This window comes from Helobdella robusta, assembly GCF_000326865.2.
Source record: "Helobdella robusta unplaced genomic scaffold HELROscaffold_1, whole genome shotgun sequence".
Classification (NCBI taxonomy): domain Eukaryota; kingdom Metazoa; phylum Annelida; class Clitellata; order Rhynchobdellida; family Glossiphoniidae; genus Helobdella; species Helobdella robusta.
This window is the reverse complement of record NW_008703570.1, coordinates 11,172,555-11,192,523: the sequence shown is the minus strand read 5'-3', so window position 1 is coordinate 11,192,523 and position 19,969 is coordinate 11,172,555. Positions and strand designations below refer to the sequence as shown.

At 31.2% G+C, this 19,969-nt stretch overlaps 1 protein-coding gene across 1 annotated transcript in view; it reads right to left on the bottom strand.

Annotated features, from left to right (window-relative positions):
• Nucleotides 1-7,216, bottom strand: part of HELRODRAFT_159552 (hypothetical protein) — a gene marked incomplete at both ends in the record, with an annotated part of 10,884 nt that extends 3,668 nt beyond the window's left edge. Inside the window, 16 exons of the mRNA XM_009011430.1 lie at nucleotides 52-121; nucleotides 507-631; nucleotides 957-1,001; nucleotides 1,302-1,397; nucleotides 1,814-1,939; nucleotides 2,302-2,457; nucleotides 2,536-2,634; nucleotide 2,848; nucleotides 3,228-4,227; nucleotides 4,484-4,539; nucleotides 4,747-4,863; nucleotides 5,372-5,422; nucleotides 5,736-5,818; nucleotides 6,199-6,324; nucleotides 6,627-6,701; nucleotides 7,190-7,216. Of these exons, the coding sequence (XP_009009678.1) occupies nucleotides 52-121; nucleotides 507-631; nucleotides 957-1,001; nucleotides 1,302-1,397; nucleotides 1,814-1,939; nucleotides 2,302-2,457; nucleotides 2,536-2,634; nucleotide 2,848; nucleotides 3,228-4,227; nucleotides 4,484-4,539; nucleotides 4,747-4,863; nucleotides 5,372-5,422; nucleotides 5,736-5,818; nucleotides 6,199-6,324; nucleotides 6,627-6,701; nucleotides 7,190-7,216 (2,253 nt within the window). The remainder of the gene's footprint in view (nucleotides 1-51; nucleotides 122-506; nucleotides 632-956; nucleotides 1,002-1,301; nucleotides 1,398-1,813; nucleotides 1,940-2,301; nucleotides 2,458-2,535; nucleotides 2,635-2,847; nucleotides 2,849-3,227; nucleotides 4,228-4,483; nucleotides 4,540-4,746; nucleotides 4,864-5,371; nucleotides 5,423-5,735; nucleotides 5,819-6,198; nucleotides 6,325-6,626; nucleotides 6,702-7,189) is intronic.
• Nucleotides 7,217-19,969: the final 12,753 nt, after the last annotated feature.

The following is a 19,969-nucleotide window of genomic DNA, read 5'->3' as shown; positions in this document are numbered from 1 at the left end:
ATCTTAATCATCATCTTCATCAGCGTGGCATGATCTTCATCAGCATCTCACCATCTCTACTTGGCCAGCGTATACGGCTTCCATCTTACTTGCTATGGCAACAACAGGTAACTTCATATATCTGGATAACATCATTCCATAACATCAACAAAACATCAACCAGATACGTGCGTACAAGGCATTAATAATGGTTAATTAAATCACATTAACACATGTGATTATGAATAAATATGTCAGCATGTTATACATGACATGACATTGACAAAAACAGTCACAGCAGTAACGATTATAGAAGGTATGTTTTTAAATATAATTAATCACATTAATACAGCAACATGTGTATAAAATTATTATTACTTATTATAAATAACTACTAAAATTAAGTAAATATTATGAAATATTATAACTTATATTAATTACATAGATAAAACAATTTAGTGTACATCACTCAACAAATTTCACGCTTCGACTAATCCAAAATTAAAGCAAGCATGCATCGTACTGACCTGAAAACGAACTGCTCAACCTGTGGGGTCCAGTGTTGGGCGTAGGTGAGGATTTGATGAGGAAGACTGCTCCTACATCGTCTGCTGTTCAACACGAGATTGTACGAGTCGATAATTCTGTCCATCTGAATTAGTGATGTGGTGTGGTGTGGTGTGGTGGTTGTCCAATAGAATGTCGGCAACGTCGGTGAAAGTGGTGTGGATTGTGGTGGGGATTGTGATGAATGTGGTGGTAGAATGTGAATTGATTGTGATGAATCCAAGAAGTAATAGAACTATTAAAAATGTTAGGTAATGTTAAGTAAACTGCTGTTAAGACGATATTTAGGTAATTATATTTCATACCAAAGATAAAAATGCGATTGAGATGAAAAAAAATGCAAAATCAATAAAACATTTTGCTAGGAATTCATTTATTATGGAAATCGGTGCTACATTCAAGTAACTGACCTGTTTGGCAAACAAATTTGTCAGAACATCTGCCTCTTCCAAAACCTGAATCAGTGATTTTAATGGGGTTCGTTAGTGGCTTGTCAATTTAAGAAGTTTTTAATTTTTGCAACATATTTTGAAATTTAAAAAATCGGTTTTGAAATTCATACTAACAACTTCAACAATTAAAAATACAGAAAATATCTTGAATGTTATTTTGTGTAGAAGTGCTACAATCATTATTTTTAAAATTCATTTTAAAATACAGAGAAAAATAGAACGATAAAAATATTACATACAATTGTAAAAAAAAAATAGTTGAAAAAAATTTAAATGGAAATAAAAAAAACGAAATCAAATAACCAGATGGCAGGCATTCTGGAAAGACACCAATCCCAGATCGAAAACCCTGAGCAGCGTCACAGGAGTAGTCACTAGGATGTCGCCGCCAGATCGAGTCTGGTGGGTTTCAAAATTTGGAAAATATTCTTCAAGTTTAAAACCACATGTTTACAATTAGTATATATAAAAAAAATCACTTCAGTGATGGCAAATGTCATGAGTGTTATCACCTAATTTGTTATCTTAATATATGAACATTGACGTAATGTGCAAATAGTCATCGGTATCCTTACCTTACAGCCAAGTAAAGCAGACGACAATCATACCATTCATTCACACATACATTCAATAACATCAGAAGAGTCATCATCATCATTGCTATAATGACTAATAATCATCTTCATCTTCATCGACATCAACAACAGCAGCAACAACAACAACAACATCAACAACAACAACAACAAAACAACAACAACATCAAAGACAACAACAATAATAATAACCTTGCTACGATCATCATCACTCCGACCGACCAGATAGTAGAAGTTGATGTTTCTTGAGTAATTAGGCAGATGCTTCTGATTGGCAAGAAGTGAGTGAAGCTGGTTGCTGACCTTGGCCACAACATCACTTGATGGGCATATTATTATCACTATTGGCTGCGTCGAAATAGAAATAATCATAGTATTGTTATAATTATTAATACTAAAAAATCATAATTTAATGTCATATCATGTAATTAAATGTCAAGGACATTTCAACTTAGCATTAAATATCACCATCACGTTTATTATCATCCTCATCAATCATCATCACGTATATTATCATCATCGCAACCATCATCATCATCAACCTTAATGAAAACAATTAAAAAAATAATAATCATAATTATCATCATAATTTTATCCCAAACACATCAATCCCTTTCCCAAACTTGACTAACATCTCGGTGCCTTTTCGACAGATTCTTGTAAATAGTGCTATAGTTCAACATCAGCAACAACGGCAGCAAGTAACTAACTGTCTTTCCACTGATAACGTCAACCTGATCAATGCAATCCGGCAGATGCCTAGGCACCTGGGGTCCAACACCAAAGACATCAAATAATTTCAAGATGGCCGACCACATGCACGACTGAAGTGCTGTCGGCTGAGTCATTGATTTCAGGTTTTTGTCCTAATTAGGGAAAGGACAAGAAAAAAAATGTCACTAAAAAAAACACATTTGATGGAATGGTGGAAAACAAAAACAGACCATCTTAATGATATTGTAGTACTTGGAGTTTTTCAGATCAACCTCTGCAAATGTTTTTATTGGGCTATCGATCCATATATCATCTGTAGCTGCCCACACCTTGATGGCGTCAATTTAAATAGTTAAATAATTTATTAGAAAATTATTGTACCATAATTAATTAATTAATTATAAAATAAAATTACAAAGTAATAATATAGGCAAATTGGTAAAGAAGTGACGTATGTAATTATCTATTTAATATAATATCTCATTAGAAAATTTTTCAACATTAATTAATAAATTAGTTAATTAATTAATTAATTAATTAACCCTGAATGGAAAAGAATTCTTGCATGGATACAATAAGGAAGACCTGATGGTTAAAGAAAAAAATGTACAGAGGAATGGTTAAAAAGATGAAATGAATTATAGAACGTTATCACTCAAAAATTATTTATCATTTTGTTATTCACTAATAATAATAATAATAATCTAATCATGTATATGTAATATAAACAGTTTCTTTACAAGTAAAAATCTCTATTTAAAAAAAGGCAAAATTAAATCTTGAAGATCATGCAAATTGCGTTCAAATAGAAACTTGATCTGAGATAATTTAAATGTAGGAAAAATGTTAGACGCATATTCTCACAAACAATAAAAGATTTTGAATCAAATTTCCACAGCAACAATTGCAAAATGACTCTTACTCGTCGTCATATTTGATGTTGTACATCCTTCTAGAAAGGTTCGACTTCAATTTGAACAAACCTCTACCACGGCCAAATGAAACATTGTCGTTGTTGCCATCTCCTGCACTGTCGTTGTTGAATAGAGTTGTGGCGGGAGAACATTCATGGATGGTGACCTCATTGAGTGGAGTTTTGATCACTATAGTTTTTGTTGATGTTGTTTCATCTACCTTTTTGATAACTTTATTAATTTTGTTGGCTGTGGTGTCAAAACCGTTGGCAATGGCAGGTGTTGATGATGCATGTTTGCTGCTTGCACTCAGATTTTCATCAGCAGACATGTATCGTGTATTTGTGGTTGTTGCAACAGCTTCATCTTCATCATTAAGCTTGTCAGTGGCGTTGATAGCAACAAGATCATTGTTTTGTAGGTTGTTGCCATGTGTAGCTTCGATATCGTTTACAATATTTACATTTTCATTTGGTTGTAAACTATTCTGATGTTTAGCCCCGGATTCGTCATTTGAAATGCGTAGATTTGCTGACTTCATCAACCTTCTCCTTTCCAACAAATCCTTCAAAATTGCTCCCCTTCCTCTACCAGAAAAGATGGAAGCATTCAGAGTGGCATCTACTTTTAATGGTGGCTCAGTGATTGAGATGGTATCGTCGTTTCTGTATATAGATGACAGAGGATTGCTCGATCGGAATGGTTTCACTGTTGATGTACAGTTGATAGATGTTAAATCCTCTAACCCAAAATACTTTCTACACTTAGAGGGTATGTCGGATTTTAAAAATGCATAATTTTTCTGAACGAAATCTCGATTCAAACAAGTCCAGACTACATGACTACTACTGCAATTATCATTAATGTTGCTACTGTTACTAATGTTGTTGACTGCGTTGGGTGGAGTTGTTGGGGCATCAGCATAGAACAGTAGGGATGGGTTGATATCATCCAAATTGTATTGGTCACCACCGAGTCCAGTGAAAATGACCTTCCATATTTTGTTGTCTAATAGAACAATTTCAAAATACATCATTTGATATTGTATAGAATATTAAAATGTTAAACGTGATATAATAATAAACGCTATATTTAAACGTATGTTTTGTGAAATGTACACTATAATTTGCATACATGATTATTTATAAAGTTTATGAAAGCTGAAAAAACTCACAAAACTCAAAAATAATATTTTTTAAAATAAATAAATAATAAGTTAATGAATAAAGATGAATGTAAAGAACAAAAATACGAAAAAACTCACTGTTCAGAAGGTCTTCAACGTAGTAAACAGCCGAAATGTCATACAAATCACTTGGTCTGAAAATTAGTATGAAAAAAAAAACAAATTTTTAAAATCACATTTCCATATGCAAAATTAACAATGGGATGTCATAAAAAAAGATTGCAAAATTTGTAAACAAACACGCGGAATTTAACATATGAGTGATAAAGACACACTGAAACATGACAAGTAGTTAAAAATGTCAATTAACCAAAAATATAACAAATGAATGGAAGACTGACCCATATCTCACGCCAACATCACCAGTAAGCTGAAGCGAACATGGCTGAATACAGGATAATGAAAGTGTTTGTATCTCCGCTGGGTGTTTCCTCAGGTCTTTACTCAACTTTATCAACCTGGTTATTTGATTCACATGAGGTTAAATTTGCTTTTTTTTTGCAGTTGCATGTCGGTCAGTCACACTGGGTCAATTTGAAAAAATTTTTTTAAAAACGTTCACACCCTCACAACTGACCAGTGTTTTTGTTCTAAGTTTTTCAAACGATTTTAAAAGCACTTTTTGATAGTTTGTTAAAAAACCCTTTTAAATAGAAAAAAATTGACAAAAAAGGTTAAGCAGTTGTTTGAGATTGGTTAGAAAAATGTAATAGCTGGTATAATTATCTATTAGAAAAAGCTTTCACTTATACCAAAGTTATGTCTGTAACATTTAAAATCGGATCAAGTTGACAAAGGATGACTAGTGTGAAAGTAAATGTTATTGATTTAGTATAAATAACAAAAACATTTAAGTAAAAAAATATGATAAGAATAAAATGAAAATATATATTTTAAAACAAATAAATAAATATCCATAGAAAAAACGTATCGTGAGAAATAAAATTATGAAATGAAAATGATAACTTTTTCAATGACACTTCCACATCAGCAGAGCACACGTCAAGAAATTTGCACCTGAATAAATATAAATTTTCAGCAATTAAATTAAATTTTAGATGAACAATATTTACAAAAAATAGAGTAAGACACTTGTGTGAAAAACAAATTTTTTAATGACTTCTGAAACTTTTAACATCTGAAACCGATTAAAACTGAATGAATCTAAATGAATAACTTATTATCAATATGGGTATGCTTTATTGTGATTTTAAAAACAATTAAAATAATCAAGAAATTAAAAAAAGGAAGAAATTAGTATTATTATTGAAAAAAATCAATAAAACAATATTTATAAAAAAACCGAAACCAAAAATCTTACCGAGCTAACTGTTCACTTTTCTTGTTCACAAATTCAACAATTTTGACTCTATAATATGGAACATCCTTCTTAGCGAGAGCTATTCCACATACCTTAAGCAAATTTCAATTCAGTTTTATCAACATTTCAAACTTGAGAATATTAACAGTGAACATTATGTAGAGAAAATGAACTTAATGATGTAATAAAATATTATACTTAAAAAATAGCACAGACATTGAGAGGTTTTTTCTTTAAATAAACAATTTTTTTGTTCTTGTTAACAAAAACATAACCAATTAATAATATTATCCACATTAAAAACATTGTATTCTATAATAACAAATGCCCATGATTCTCACCATAAGACTATAACTATACAAATAGGTGAAAACAAACTTACTAACATCTAATAAATATTGATATTAACTAAAAATAATACATAAATATAAATAAGAAATTTACATAAATATAAAAACACCTAATTGCATACCTCTTTGATTTCAAATTTGTGATTGATGCTCCTATCAAAATCAAGTTTAGCAATCTCATATGATATCGAACTGATCGATGACTCTCTACTGGACAATCGATAGTCATATGTTCCTGGGTTCAAAATCTGCAAAAAATACATTTGAGTTTTTTTAATTATTGATTCGACAAACTTAAATTCTTTAAATTTATATTAATAATAATGAACCAAAAAATGTTAAACATAAAAAAAATAATTATGCGATTCATAGAGATTAACTCTCAATTAATTCTGATGTACACATGTGGTCAGCGAGTTTTGTAATGAAAATTTATAGAACTAATTACCGATTATGTTGTAAATAAATTATTTAAACGTTCTATTATATTATAACTATTACAGTCCTCTAGCATACTCAGTTATATATTTCAGTTAAGAATCAAACTGACCATTTTAATACAAAAATTCATGTAAGGCACTTTATTATAAAGTATGATAGCATTGCCAACAACCGGATACAACCGCTAGTTGTAGAAATTTGAAAAAGTATAATAAGATACTGAATAGGTTGGTGAGGTTGACTCTAACAGGCCTCTCATACACAACTATGCACTAATATAACTCTGTCCAAATGCAAATGAATTGATTAAATTTTAGCATAAAAAAAGTATGGCTTAAATCTTTTTCCTTATCTGACAATATATCAGTCATGAAGTGTGTGCATTTATTTTTCGTTAATACTTAGTTCAAATAATTAATAATATGATGTTCCAAGAAATGAGAAATCAAATAGCATTCGCTATTTGCATAATGCAGTAAGATATAAAATTATAAAAAGTATGCATAGAGCTAAAAATGAACAAATTTTAATACCCAATCTACGATAAAATAAGTTTTAAAATTATTATTAAGTATTATTAAATATTATTAATAATTATTTAGTGATTATTTGATTTGTTTAAAAATATAAAAATAAAATAAATAAATAAACTATAACAAAACAAAAACTAACGTTTACAATTTCAATCAAACTCTCCATTTTTCCTTTATCAAAATATTCAGATTAAGATCAGTCGTATATTTTGAAAAGCAGAACTTTGAATGAGTAGTTATGAAATCGTATCAAATCGAACGTGCACCGAAAACAAAACTGGGAATTCCAAATTGGAAACAAATGCGGCATGCGCTGAAGCTTATAAACAAAAAACGTGGTGTACATCGGATGCACAACATATAACAAACAATTTTATTTTTAATGGAAAACCGTTTTGATTTATTGTTATCAGTAACGTAATTATATTATTTCACTCAAATTTGTACGCTAAATTTGTATAATAAAGTCTTTTGTAATGATTTTATATTATTACATTGCATAATTCTTTGACGCAAACCAAATCTGACGCACTGCTTTGCAAAGAAATAGTTCGAAGCAGCATCAGATAAGTGTTGCTTCTGGCAACAGCTGGAGATTCTTTTAATATCATTCAATTTGAAAAAAATTTAGCATAAAGAAATTTGTCAAATGACCAAATATAAATCGATAACCCTCATGGATATATATAATAATAATATTAATATTCATGATAACCCTATCAAAAATTCGATAAACCCAGCGTCTTTTCAACAAATTTTCTTTTTGTTCACCAGAATAGTACATAGACTTCTATTTCGGAAAAATGTTGGAAATCAAAAGATGTTTGTAACATTAAAAATTACTTCAACATATTTCTAAAATATAATTGCTAGTTGATAAAAAAAATGTAAATAAAAAACAAATTTATGCAAATTGGAAAAAATTAACAAAAAGAATAATATGTAAGATCAAACTTTTGAAATTTTTATTAATATTTTTATCTTTTTAAAAACCTGCATGTATACATACACTTGTACAGTTTTGAAGACGTATTTTGAGGAGTTTGTTGAATGGTTACTGATGCAATTAGGTTTTTATTAGGCGTGAAATTAACTTTCATCAGACAAATTTACTGAAATCTTTCAATTGAGGGTTGTTGTTGGATTGTTGTATGAAGCCAAAAGGTTTTTAAAATTCATATTCTCAGGCCAGCAGAAGTGAGTGCTGTTTATTTGTTTGACTCTTTCATTGGCAGGGTCAACAAAGTTGTATGATGATAAACGAAGTTTGTAATAGATGGCTTTTCTTTTCATGTAAAATAACTTGTAGAACGTGATAACATGAAACCGATTAAAAAAGATTAGGTTCTTATCATATTTAGACTGCACGTGCAGCATTGAAAAGGTTAAAAAGATCCATTATACTCTTCCTAGGTTCCGAGAGATAAACGGGGACAACACACAAACATCGAATGTGAATACGTACAGAACGACGCCTCACACACGAAGCACGTGATAGTATGGAATCTTTTTGACATAATCGAATTCGAACACGAGCACTGCGAAACAGCACCGGGCAACCTTAACCACTGCTAGTTAATAGGTTAACATGTCAATAATTTTTTTTAGGCGTTAAGATGAAGTCAGAAAATAACATGCCAGTTAACATAGTAATAAAATAATGAGCTGCTGATTAACTACCGTTTAAATACCAAAAAACTGGAGCACATTTGTGAAATGCCATACGGAAGACTTTGTGATTTTATGATAATTAAAAACGTCAATGCTTCTTCACGCCAATAAAATCGCTGAAGAAAAATCCCAAAAACACAATAAAACCCGCTTTCAAAATATAAAACTAAATAGCTTTTCATACTTTGGTAGCATTTAACAAGCACGTATACATCAAGCTATTGCTGTTTTAAAACTACATAAAACATACGGAAAACCTATTAACTTCCGGTAAAAGTTTAGTTTCGCAATGGCCGCCATGCTTGTCTCTTCTTTCGTTTCTTTTCTTGCTCTATCTTTTGCTCCATCTCTTGTTTCTTCTCTGCACATAAAATAATTTTTATGTTCTTCTTTCTAAACATTCCTGCCTGATGGCTAGGTTGAAATGTTATTCGATTTTGTTTGTAGGCGCATGCAGGCGCGTGTGTGTCGTTGTGTCTGTGCGTGTCGTTGTGTCTGTGCGTGTCGTTGTATCTGCGTGTTTCGCTTTCCACTTAGAAGCTGGTTGGCTGGAGCATAAATAGATTAGGAAGATATCAGAATATTAAGCACTATTTTGAATGTATTTAATCAAATCAACCCATTGATGCTGTTAATTATATATATATATATATATATATATATATATATATATATATATATGTGTGTGTGTGTGTGTGTGTGTGTATGTGTATGTGTGCGTGTAAGTTTATTCAATTTTTTCCTTCAAATTCGTTTTTCTGAGACCTCGTCAAATGCATGTCAGACGAGGTGAGTGTCGTTATATTCATCGATACATTCTACATTTAATGTATGTGCTTTTATATAAGCAAATATATACATTTATATAATTACATAAGTTTATATATGTGTATGCCATTTGTACTTTTTTCAATGTATACTTAATTAGGTGGAACTGATACTGAAGACTGCGGTGCAGTTGCTTTCCTTACGTCTGGCTGGACTAGTCTGGTGTGCCTTTGTGATGTGCGCGTGCGTTTGTGCATATTTTTTGTGGGAGTGTTTTTAATTTTGTATTATTTTGTTTAGCACGGAGTTTCTTTCTACTAATTTTAAGTTTAAAATTTTAAACTTGCATACATTTCTTTACCTTTTTATGATTAATGTTGTGAAAAAAATTGGCATCTGGGAATAAATATTTCATCGTTTGATTGAATTAAACAAGATAATTCCATTACACACAAATTAATTTTATAATATTTTATTTCATTTATTTTTTCGACGATAATAGAAATAATTGGCAAAATTTATTAAGTTACACCGGTAATAATCGTGATATGGAACGATTTCTGCTGCTCCACGTACTCAGCTTATCATTACATTCTCCTTTTTAATGCGTTCTTTGATCCGAGTGTTCATTGCAATGCCCTCGACGATATTGATTCGTAAATATTTCTTTGCAACTTTATGTATGTCAAGGGTTATCAGTTACGTCATGCCTTGACAAACATTACAAACGAGTTTATTGAGTTTATGTTAACTTAATATCTTTACCAGATATGTCATCTATACATATGTTTATGTTGATGTTGGAGAATTTATGTCTTGGCAATTATAAACCGTTAAATCCATTTTTTTATAAAAAAAAACTTTGCCAATCAAGGTTTTTTGCTGAAGCATTCATCGTAAATTTTAAAAACTAGACCAACCTCTTTTTTTTAAACGCATACTATGATGTCATTCCTTATTTATAATCTTCCCCTTCCTCATTCTTCAGCACATGACGACATTGCTGATGCTGCTTCAGATTGCCATGGAGACTCTGGCATCATCGACCTAATTGTTATTTTATTCCTCTTTACCGTCAACACTGAGCTCCTTAACCCTCATTGAGTATTATAAAGTTGTAGTACGGAGGTTTCCTCATACGTTCGTTCGTTAACAGGTGCCAATGCAGATAATGAGGGATTGATAGGATGAATGAGGAATGATCACATTTTTATTTTGTAAACCTCTTCGTTTAAAAAGTTTGCTTTTGTGTTGCTGCTGCATGCATTAAAGAAACAAAAATGAACAGGAAAGTTCAGAAATTTCATCTTATCTCACAGGTGACCATTAATTACTCTTATTACCTGCACTTTTATATTAGCATTAGTTTTCATAATTTAAAAAATATTACAGCTTGAATTTTTTTTTTGTAAAAATTGAATCAAAATAAAATTTTCAGTAAAATTTTCAAATTGAAATCCCGGTGCCTGGGTGAATAACCTCAAGCTAACGTCTTTTTAACCACAGATGCCTAACATGCTGTTGGTACATAGGATTGTTAATAAGTAGGAGTCCGTTGTTTAAGCTTACCTGTCTTTATTATGGTACTTGATGCATTACACACACACACAACACTTACACATACAAACGCACACATGCACACACACAGACAACACACTTCACTAAATTAAAAATAAAAAAAAATATTTCAGATATCTTTTTCTATTATATATAATTTTTCTTATAAATTTTTTTATATTCGCCGCCATAATAGCCGAAGTTATAATCCCTTTCATCAATAACATAATCAAAATTGTCATCATCTTCATCATCGCCATCGTCGTCGTCATCGCCGTCGTCAGTGTAGACATGTTAATACTCACCAGAACATCAGTGTAGGTACAAACAAGGAGATTCGATAAAGCAAGTACTAAGAACATGCAGTTGATGTCTTCTTAATTTATCGACACAATAATAGAGCTACCTAGATAACAAATACACAGGTATATATACAAATGTATACATGCTTGGGGTATCGGTATTAAAAAATGTTACTATTTTTTTTTCTCTTTTTGTTCCTATTAATATTAATACAAATTCTTCTTCTTCTTCTTCTTGTTATTATTATTATTATCGTCAGTATGCTTGTAATTTATTGATTGTAGCAATAATCTGACCTTGGAAGTTTAATATACAGTAGTTGACTATAAACATTTGAAAGAAGATACACACTTGTGTTGATGTATGCTCTTGTATACGTATATATGTGTGTACATTTATTTCATACATTTAAAAAAGTTTGACAGTAGCAGTCGATATAAAAGTGGATAACGATGATGCACAATTTTAATGGATGGGGAATAATTATTGACGAATTTGATAGATGTGCGTGCAATCTGTCTATTCTATGTAAATATGCATACAATTGTTATGCAGGTATAGTCTGGAAAGTATGCGTGTGTGTATGCGTGTGTGTGGTGTGTGTATGTGTTTGTGAATGTGTGTATGTGTGTAATCTATTATATAGGACATTTTTTTCTATTTTTGTTCCTATTAATATTAATACAAATTCTTCTTTATCTTCTTATTATGATTTCAAGACAGATTAACTTTTCAAGCCAGTTCGCATTAAGTTTTCAAAATTCCAATATTTTTTTCGGATTTTCTTTTTTTATTCTGTCGAAATATTTGTTGACGGCTAAAAATATTCAATAAATTATTCGTAGCGACTGACATTTCCTTTTAAATATCACTTGAACATTTATTAATTTGAAGCAATTATTTACAATTCTTGCCTTTACCTGGGAAACGATTAGAGGATCATTATTCAAAATTAAAGTCGTCAAATCACTTTTGTACCTTTTCTTTGTTTTATTTTTGTAAACAACGTTTATATGATAGATAATTTTAAACATTGTGTTCATTTATCTCAACATGATCATCATACAACGTGTATTCATACAAGGATAATTTTTACAACTTCAAAAACTATAAGTCACTTTAAACAGAAAAAAATTCACAATCACTAATCTACGTACACACTAAGCAAATGCGTCAATGTGATTATCTTCCAGAAATCCATAAAGCGTATCAATAAATATATACAATCTTGAATGTATATATATAAACGTATACAAACATATACAACATCTAGTATAACATATCAGTGCATAATATACCCTTCTCGGCATATCCGCTCTTAAAATTTTCAGAAAAGTTAGTTATAAAAATGGTTTTCCACAAGTGTAGACATATGTATCTATCATATAACACTTTCATTTTGTTGACATATACAATATCTAGTATAACATATCAGTGTATAATATGCATATGAACGTTTATTAACACACACAATGTTTCTAAACACAAATGTATATAAACATACGCAAACATATGCAAAAGTATACAAACATAAACATGGAAACATAACCACACGCGTGTCCATAAATAAAGCGTTTAAAAACCTCGGACCATCCATAGAGGCAAGGGAGGACATTCTGAACATATGTCCACGAGATTTAAGGCACGTTATGTAGGTGTAATTAAATCATAGTGCCTTGATACTGATTATGATGATGGTGGTGGCGGTGGTGGTGATGATGATTACGATCTTGAAAGAGTTGGTAACGATGACGGTAGGTAATGCTGAAGGAAGACGACGACGATGAGAATGATGATGAAAATGTTAGTTGTCAGGATGACATCATTCGATGATTGAGATGACGTTAATGATGATAATCTGCATGCCAATAGACTAATAATGATGATTGAAGTAAAGACGGTGATTACAATGATTAAGTTTATGATGCTTTTAATTATGGTAAACATTCGGAAGATGATGAGGATGACAATGATGATGATAATATTGACAGAGAAAGATTTTTTTGTAACATGAATCTACCACCAATAAATCAACCAATTTTCATACAGGTAGTTCATCAGACTAAAAACATAATTTTTTAGCGTTAACAAGAGAAAAAAAGACAAAAAACAAGAGAGAGAAAAAGAAAGCAAGAGAAAGAAAAAAAGAGAGAGAAAAAGAGAGCAGGAGAACGAGGAGAGAGAAAGAGATTAAAGGATAAGGTCTTATGATCTCAAACTGACAACTTCTATCAGTCGAATATCTTGCATGAAAAATTATGCTGCAAGGTCAAATATAATTTATCGGCAGGCTTATAAAAATGTACTCGAGAATTTATCAATGGTTTATTCATTATTTAGCCCTTAAGCCACCACAAAAAAACTTGACACTTGAAATTTAGTTAAGAATTTTGCGCAAAAACTGTAACAATTAAACAATAAGTAGAGGTTTTGGCATTTTAAAGAGTTTTTTAACAAATTTTCTGGGAAGCAGAAACCTCAGTTTAAAAAAAATAACGATCAATTTTACATCACTCACTGATGAGAAGTCTAGGAAGGCAGTGTTGTGGATTATTGAGTCATTTAGACGCGTGCACATGCACATGTGCGTCATCTCCATCTTTCCAGGAGCCATCCTACAATTAACACTGATACATTATTCGTTAAAACAACAATGCATTAATGTTAATTATAAAAAACAGCGGGCTTATAGATGGATCGTATAAATATAGTATAAGCTTGTGTTTATGTATACGTTTGGTTGTATATACATTTTATTATGAATATGTACGCCTGTATGTTTACATACACGCATACACGAACACATTTACACACACACATATAATTATCTCGCTCTATCTTTCTCTGTGTATGTGTGTGTGTGTGTGTGTGTGCATGATGTTACGGTTCAAATGGAAAATTAATTATTGAATGCATCCGAGGTGAATCTTCACTGATGTACTGATGTATGTGTTGTATATACCTTCATTCGTTCGTGTATACCCTTACGCTCACACAAACACACACACTCACATAGACACACACACAGGCACATACGCAGACACAGACACAAATTCACATCCTAACATAACGTACGATTAAAATTTGAAAAGCATGAAATGTGTCCATGTTTGTTTTATAGTTAGGAAAATGTATTTCAAATAAATGTTATTTATACTTACATGTATAATTGTATATACACACACGCAAACGTATGACACACACACACACACACATAAATATATATACATACATACATACATACATACATACATACATACATACATACATACATACATACATACATACATAAATACATACATACATGCATACAAACATACAAACATACATATATACGTGCATACATGCATACAAACATACAAACATACATATATACGTGCATACATGCAATCATACATACAATACTATCATTGTTGGTTGCAGTGATGATGGTGATGACAATTTTTTTATCTGACCAAATGTTAGTTTAGTTAGATTCTAGTTGAGTGATATGTAAATCACGTTAAAAATTATCACCTAAATTTATTTATTAATTACATCTTTATATTAATATTATTAAATAGCTAATTCGATTAGTTGTGTAGTTAATAGAGTAAGACATTTCATGTAGAATATTAATCATACAAATAATCATACATATATATGTAATACAATATCAATTGTAATATATATATATATATATATATATATATATATATATATATATATATAATGATTTATAAAACAAGTTAAAATATATCTATACATATAATTTATAGAATATATATAAATAAATAAGTTAATAAGAACTTTTTCAACGAGTTTTGTTTTTTTTGTTTTGAAAGCACGGTAGATTTGATGCTACAACTTTTATAATTGTTTTACAAAAATAAATAAATAAATTAATTAATTATTTAAACTGATAGTTAATTATGGTAGATAAGAATAATTTTTTTTCTTATAAACTTTTATTGTTCTATTAAATTTTAATTAAATAGAATTATTTTATGATTGGGTTCGTTTAAAGTTAAAAAATAACATTAAAAACCACAACACAAACAGCAATAACAGCAATACTAATAAATACAACAACAATAATAACAACATCAACAACAATAATAGTTACATTAATCATAATAACAATAATTTTGATTCGTATTTTACAAGAATGAACATTCACCATGGATATTTATTATGTATGGTTTGCGCTATTTGATAAAATTATGGATAATTAGCATAAAAACATCCCACTCGCACCATACGTGACGGTTAGTTAGTAGAGAAATTACAATCATTTTATTAAAAATCCTTTCTTATACTTTTCAAACTACGTAAGACACTTTTTTTCAAAATTATAAACATCGCTATAACCTTCAACATCATTTTTTTGCCGAAATGTATCAAAAACTCGAGATATCAACCCAAATTATTCAGTAAAGTTTATAATAGTTTGAAATATTCTCAGAAGCCCTTAATTTTATAGTAAACATGCATACTCCTACATTTTGAAATTTTCAGCATCAGCGTGGCAAGTCTTAAAAAACTTGCTTTTTTTCATCTTATTCTACACCTTTTTTTTAGCAGGTATTATACAATATATACTTTAAAACTAGGAGGAGTGGTATCGGTGATTAGTCAAATAATGTTAAATCTGTTTCATTGAATTTATGGAAAAAATTATGTCATACAAACACTGCTCACAAAGGGATGGAGGGCTTTGGTCCTCTTGCCCCCTTTCTCCGTAGATCCGCCACTGCCTATGAGTATAACGAATACAACCAATTTGTAACTTTTTACGATTTTCTTTTCATAACTCTTCAACAACAACAAGCAGACGTACAGTGTGTGTACATCGTGAATCAACTAAGCACCACGCACACATTGCGTTGCATATGATTGTCGGGGATCTTCTTGCGATGGAAACCAGTCAGTCAGTCAGTCGGTCAGTCAGTCAGTCAGTCAGTCAGTCAGTCAGTCAGTCAGTCAGTCAGTCAGTCAGTCAGTCAGTCAGTCAGTCAGTCAGTCAGTCAGTCAGTCAGTCAGTCAGTCAGTCAGTCAGTCAGTCAGTGCGAGATATTTCAACCATCATAAAATAACATTCTTTTTCTCTCTCTTTCTTTCTTTCTCGCTCTCTTTCTCTCCTTTTCTCTCTTTCTCTCCATTCACATCACAAAAATTTTCAAACATGACATTCAAGACGTTGAGAGATTAAACGAAAAAGAATAAATGGCTGCACTCTATCTCGTGGGTTTATTCTTTTCCTTATAATTTGCATATATAATTTAATAGAAAAACCTGTGCAAGCATGAAATGTATGTATGCATCGCCTACAACTGAAAACTTGAATTTAAATCAAAAATTATATTCTCAATTCAATGTATTTATTTATTAAATACTTTATTGAGGCTTGCCGCTTGTGAGTTTCATTCATAAGATTACAAATGCTTAAATAAAACTAAATACAATTTTTTTGTCTTTAACACGTTAATTTAGAATTGATGGATAGGGCTACAAATGTTTCTATGAACAATCGAATAAGTTATTAGTTTTTTTTAAATATATTAACATTTCCTTAAATTAACGTATCTATTTAGACCTAGAAAATTGCGCAAAAACTAAACTATGAATCATAAAAGCTGTGCACGGTGTAACGAACAGTTAGGTTGCGTGCTATTGGCATAAAAAGTAATTAAAAAACATCAAAAATAATTCCACCACAAGCCAGACCGGGAGAGAAATTTATGGAAGTCTTAATTAATAACAACACGTTCATCAAAGAAATCCATATTGTACGTTGGCATGACAGCCAAAACTTTATTGTCTGCTTGTGGACTGGATCAACAGACCATAAATTTCTAATTGCATGGTTAGTGGCCACTCTCTCATATTAATAACACATAGGCCAGGCAACATAGGTGGGCAAACTTTTGCTGTGAGGGCCGCATTGAAAATTATTTTACCCTTGAAGGGCCGCATATGTACTTAAATAGCAAATATTTTCGATTCTGGGGAAATTATTTTAAGATTTGTGGCCCCTTTTTTTTGGTTATAATATTTGACTGAATACCTTTTTTTAACGAACAACTACTCGCGGGCCGCATAAATTAGCTTTGCGGGCCGTAGTTTGCCCATCCATAGCATAATCGTACATTTCCAATTTTTCATGAAAAATTTTTAGGAACGGCACTAATAAAATCACACTCACATGTTCCTTATTGTCTGACTGATTCATACATAAATACATTCTTTGACATCACATAGATAAGAAGAAGACATCAATTCATCGGAGAAGTTGCTTTAAAACACCAGAAAAACATTTACGTACGTGTGCAAGCTTAGCAGGTACATCACATCCTTTCATAGATGTGCATAATGGCATACAACTTCTCAGCAGTACCATGCAAGTACTTCAACATAGATACGTTCGTAGTACAACTTGTTTGGACGCTGGCACATACAAACACTCACCTCAACCACTACACACGTCTATAAATCATGTTAGGAAGGCATGTGGGTGTGCGTGCGTGCAAGTACAACGAGAACAGCATATACGTACTAACGCATAAGTACACAAAACCTACACATACTGAAGATATGTGAACATGCAATTAGCAATGCTCGTACACACATACCGCAATCTTTTACATAAACATGTTAAGATATATGCAGCCACAAATAATATATAACAGCACAAAACATAAAAACAAACAAACAGGGAACACGCAAAACAGCCAGAGCAACATACACACACACACGCCACGCACACACACACCACGCACACACACAAGCAAGCAAACTGGCACTAAGCCACCGGGAGGAACACTAATAAAGAGAGACGTAGAGAAACGTCAGGTGGCCCCAGAGGAATGGATAGTGATTGCACATTTGGGAGTCGCTCCCTGCCCGACTACGTGAGGATGTAACACACACTCACACACACACATACACAAACCACACCACACCCTCTCACGCATACACACAAACACCACATGCACACACACAAACTACACTACACACTTTCACACATACTCACGCGCGCGCACACACACACACACACACACACACACAGTGGCCCTTCGACATATTTCTTTCAACTGAATGTATGTATACGAGCATACATTGCAACGTGCAGACAAACATACAAGTGGAAATTAATATGTAGAGACATGCGAAAACTAACCATAAATTTACAACAAAATAATGCATACATAAGACAACGAATGAATGTCAAACATTTGAACGCACAGACACCCATCCAACTAAATATAAAAAGCAGAGATAAACTTCGAACGCCCAAGCACAAACAACACGCGATAAACATTAGAAATAATAAAAAACTAATTTCGCCACACTGCCAACTTAACATAAACATAAACGAACGAACGAACGAACGAACGAACGAACGAACGAACGAACGAACAAGCAACTGAACAATAATTTACAACCGGTAATAAAAATTTAACAAAATAATGCAACAAAAACAACTGCAAGAAGGTTAGGGTTATCCACGCAAAAATATAATGAAAATTTACAAACAACATTCAAACAAAATTTAAATAATATCTAAAAAACAAAAAAAAGCAGGAGGAGCTACAGAATTGCTATGGATGAGCTTTTAGGAAAATAATAAAAGAATTAGCGTTAGCCCGCTGGTGCATTGCTAAATCAACCGTCAGGCATATAAAAGTCATCATTAAAGAATGCTTTGCTAGTAAAAGATAACATTCAAATTTTCATTCCTCTCTCCATCCATCTATCTCTATACATCCATTAATCTTTTTATCTATCTGTCTATCCGTATGCTGGTTTTGTTAAGCCACTTAGTAATCTCCGTTATTATTATACTTCTTTTTTTATTCATTCATTTCCGCATTCATTCATTTATTCAATCATCTATCTGTCAGTTTTTATTTTTTTTCAAATTTACATAATTTGATGTTTTAATGAACAACCACCCGAAAAGGAAGCAATGGAGATAACCCCCTCAAATGAGTGAACCGTCAGATAAGGACTGCTCCTTACCTCATTTCACACTTTCGATATTTGTTTTGATATTTTAATAATAATCAAATTAATAATTTCAATAGTTGTAACAATTATTTTAATAATAATAATAATATTATTAATAATAATAATAAATAGTTCTTCATATTCTTCTTCTTCTTCTTCTTCTTATTATTATTATTATTATTATAATTTTTATTATTATTATGGTAGCAATAAATCACAAAACGGGAATTAAGACATCAAGCGAGAGATTGCAGTGAAAGAAATTAATGTCGTCAAAGACCAGGGTTGGTTTCATGAGATGACATTCAAATTTGATGTAGAATTTAATTAGTGCTGCTATCATATTTGGTTGTGGTTTTTGCTGTTTGCCTGTTTGTTTGTTTGTTTGCTTGCTGGTTGGTTTGTTTGATGGTTTGTTTGTTTGTTTCTATGTATGTATGTTTGTGTCAATAAATTTTTTTATCTATGGTTATATGGTTTTTGCTTTAGCTCAATTTTGTTTGAGTTTGTAAGTACGAGTGTATGTTTGTTAGTCTGTCTGTTTATTTGTTTGTATGTTTGTTTGTTGTTTTTCAATGTTTGCTTTATGTTGCTCTAAAGGTTTTTGTATGTCACAGTTATAGACTACTAT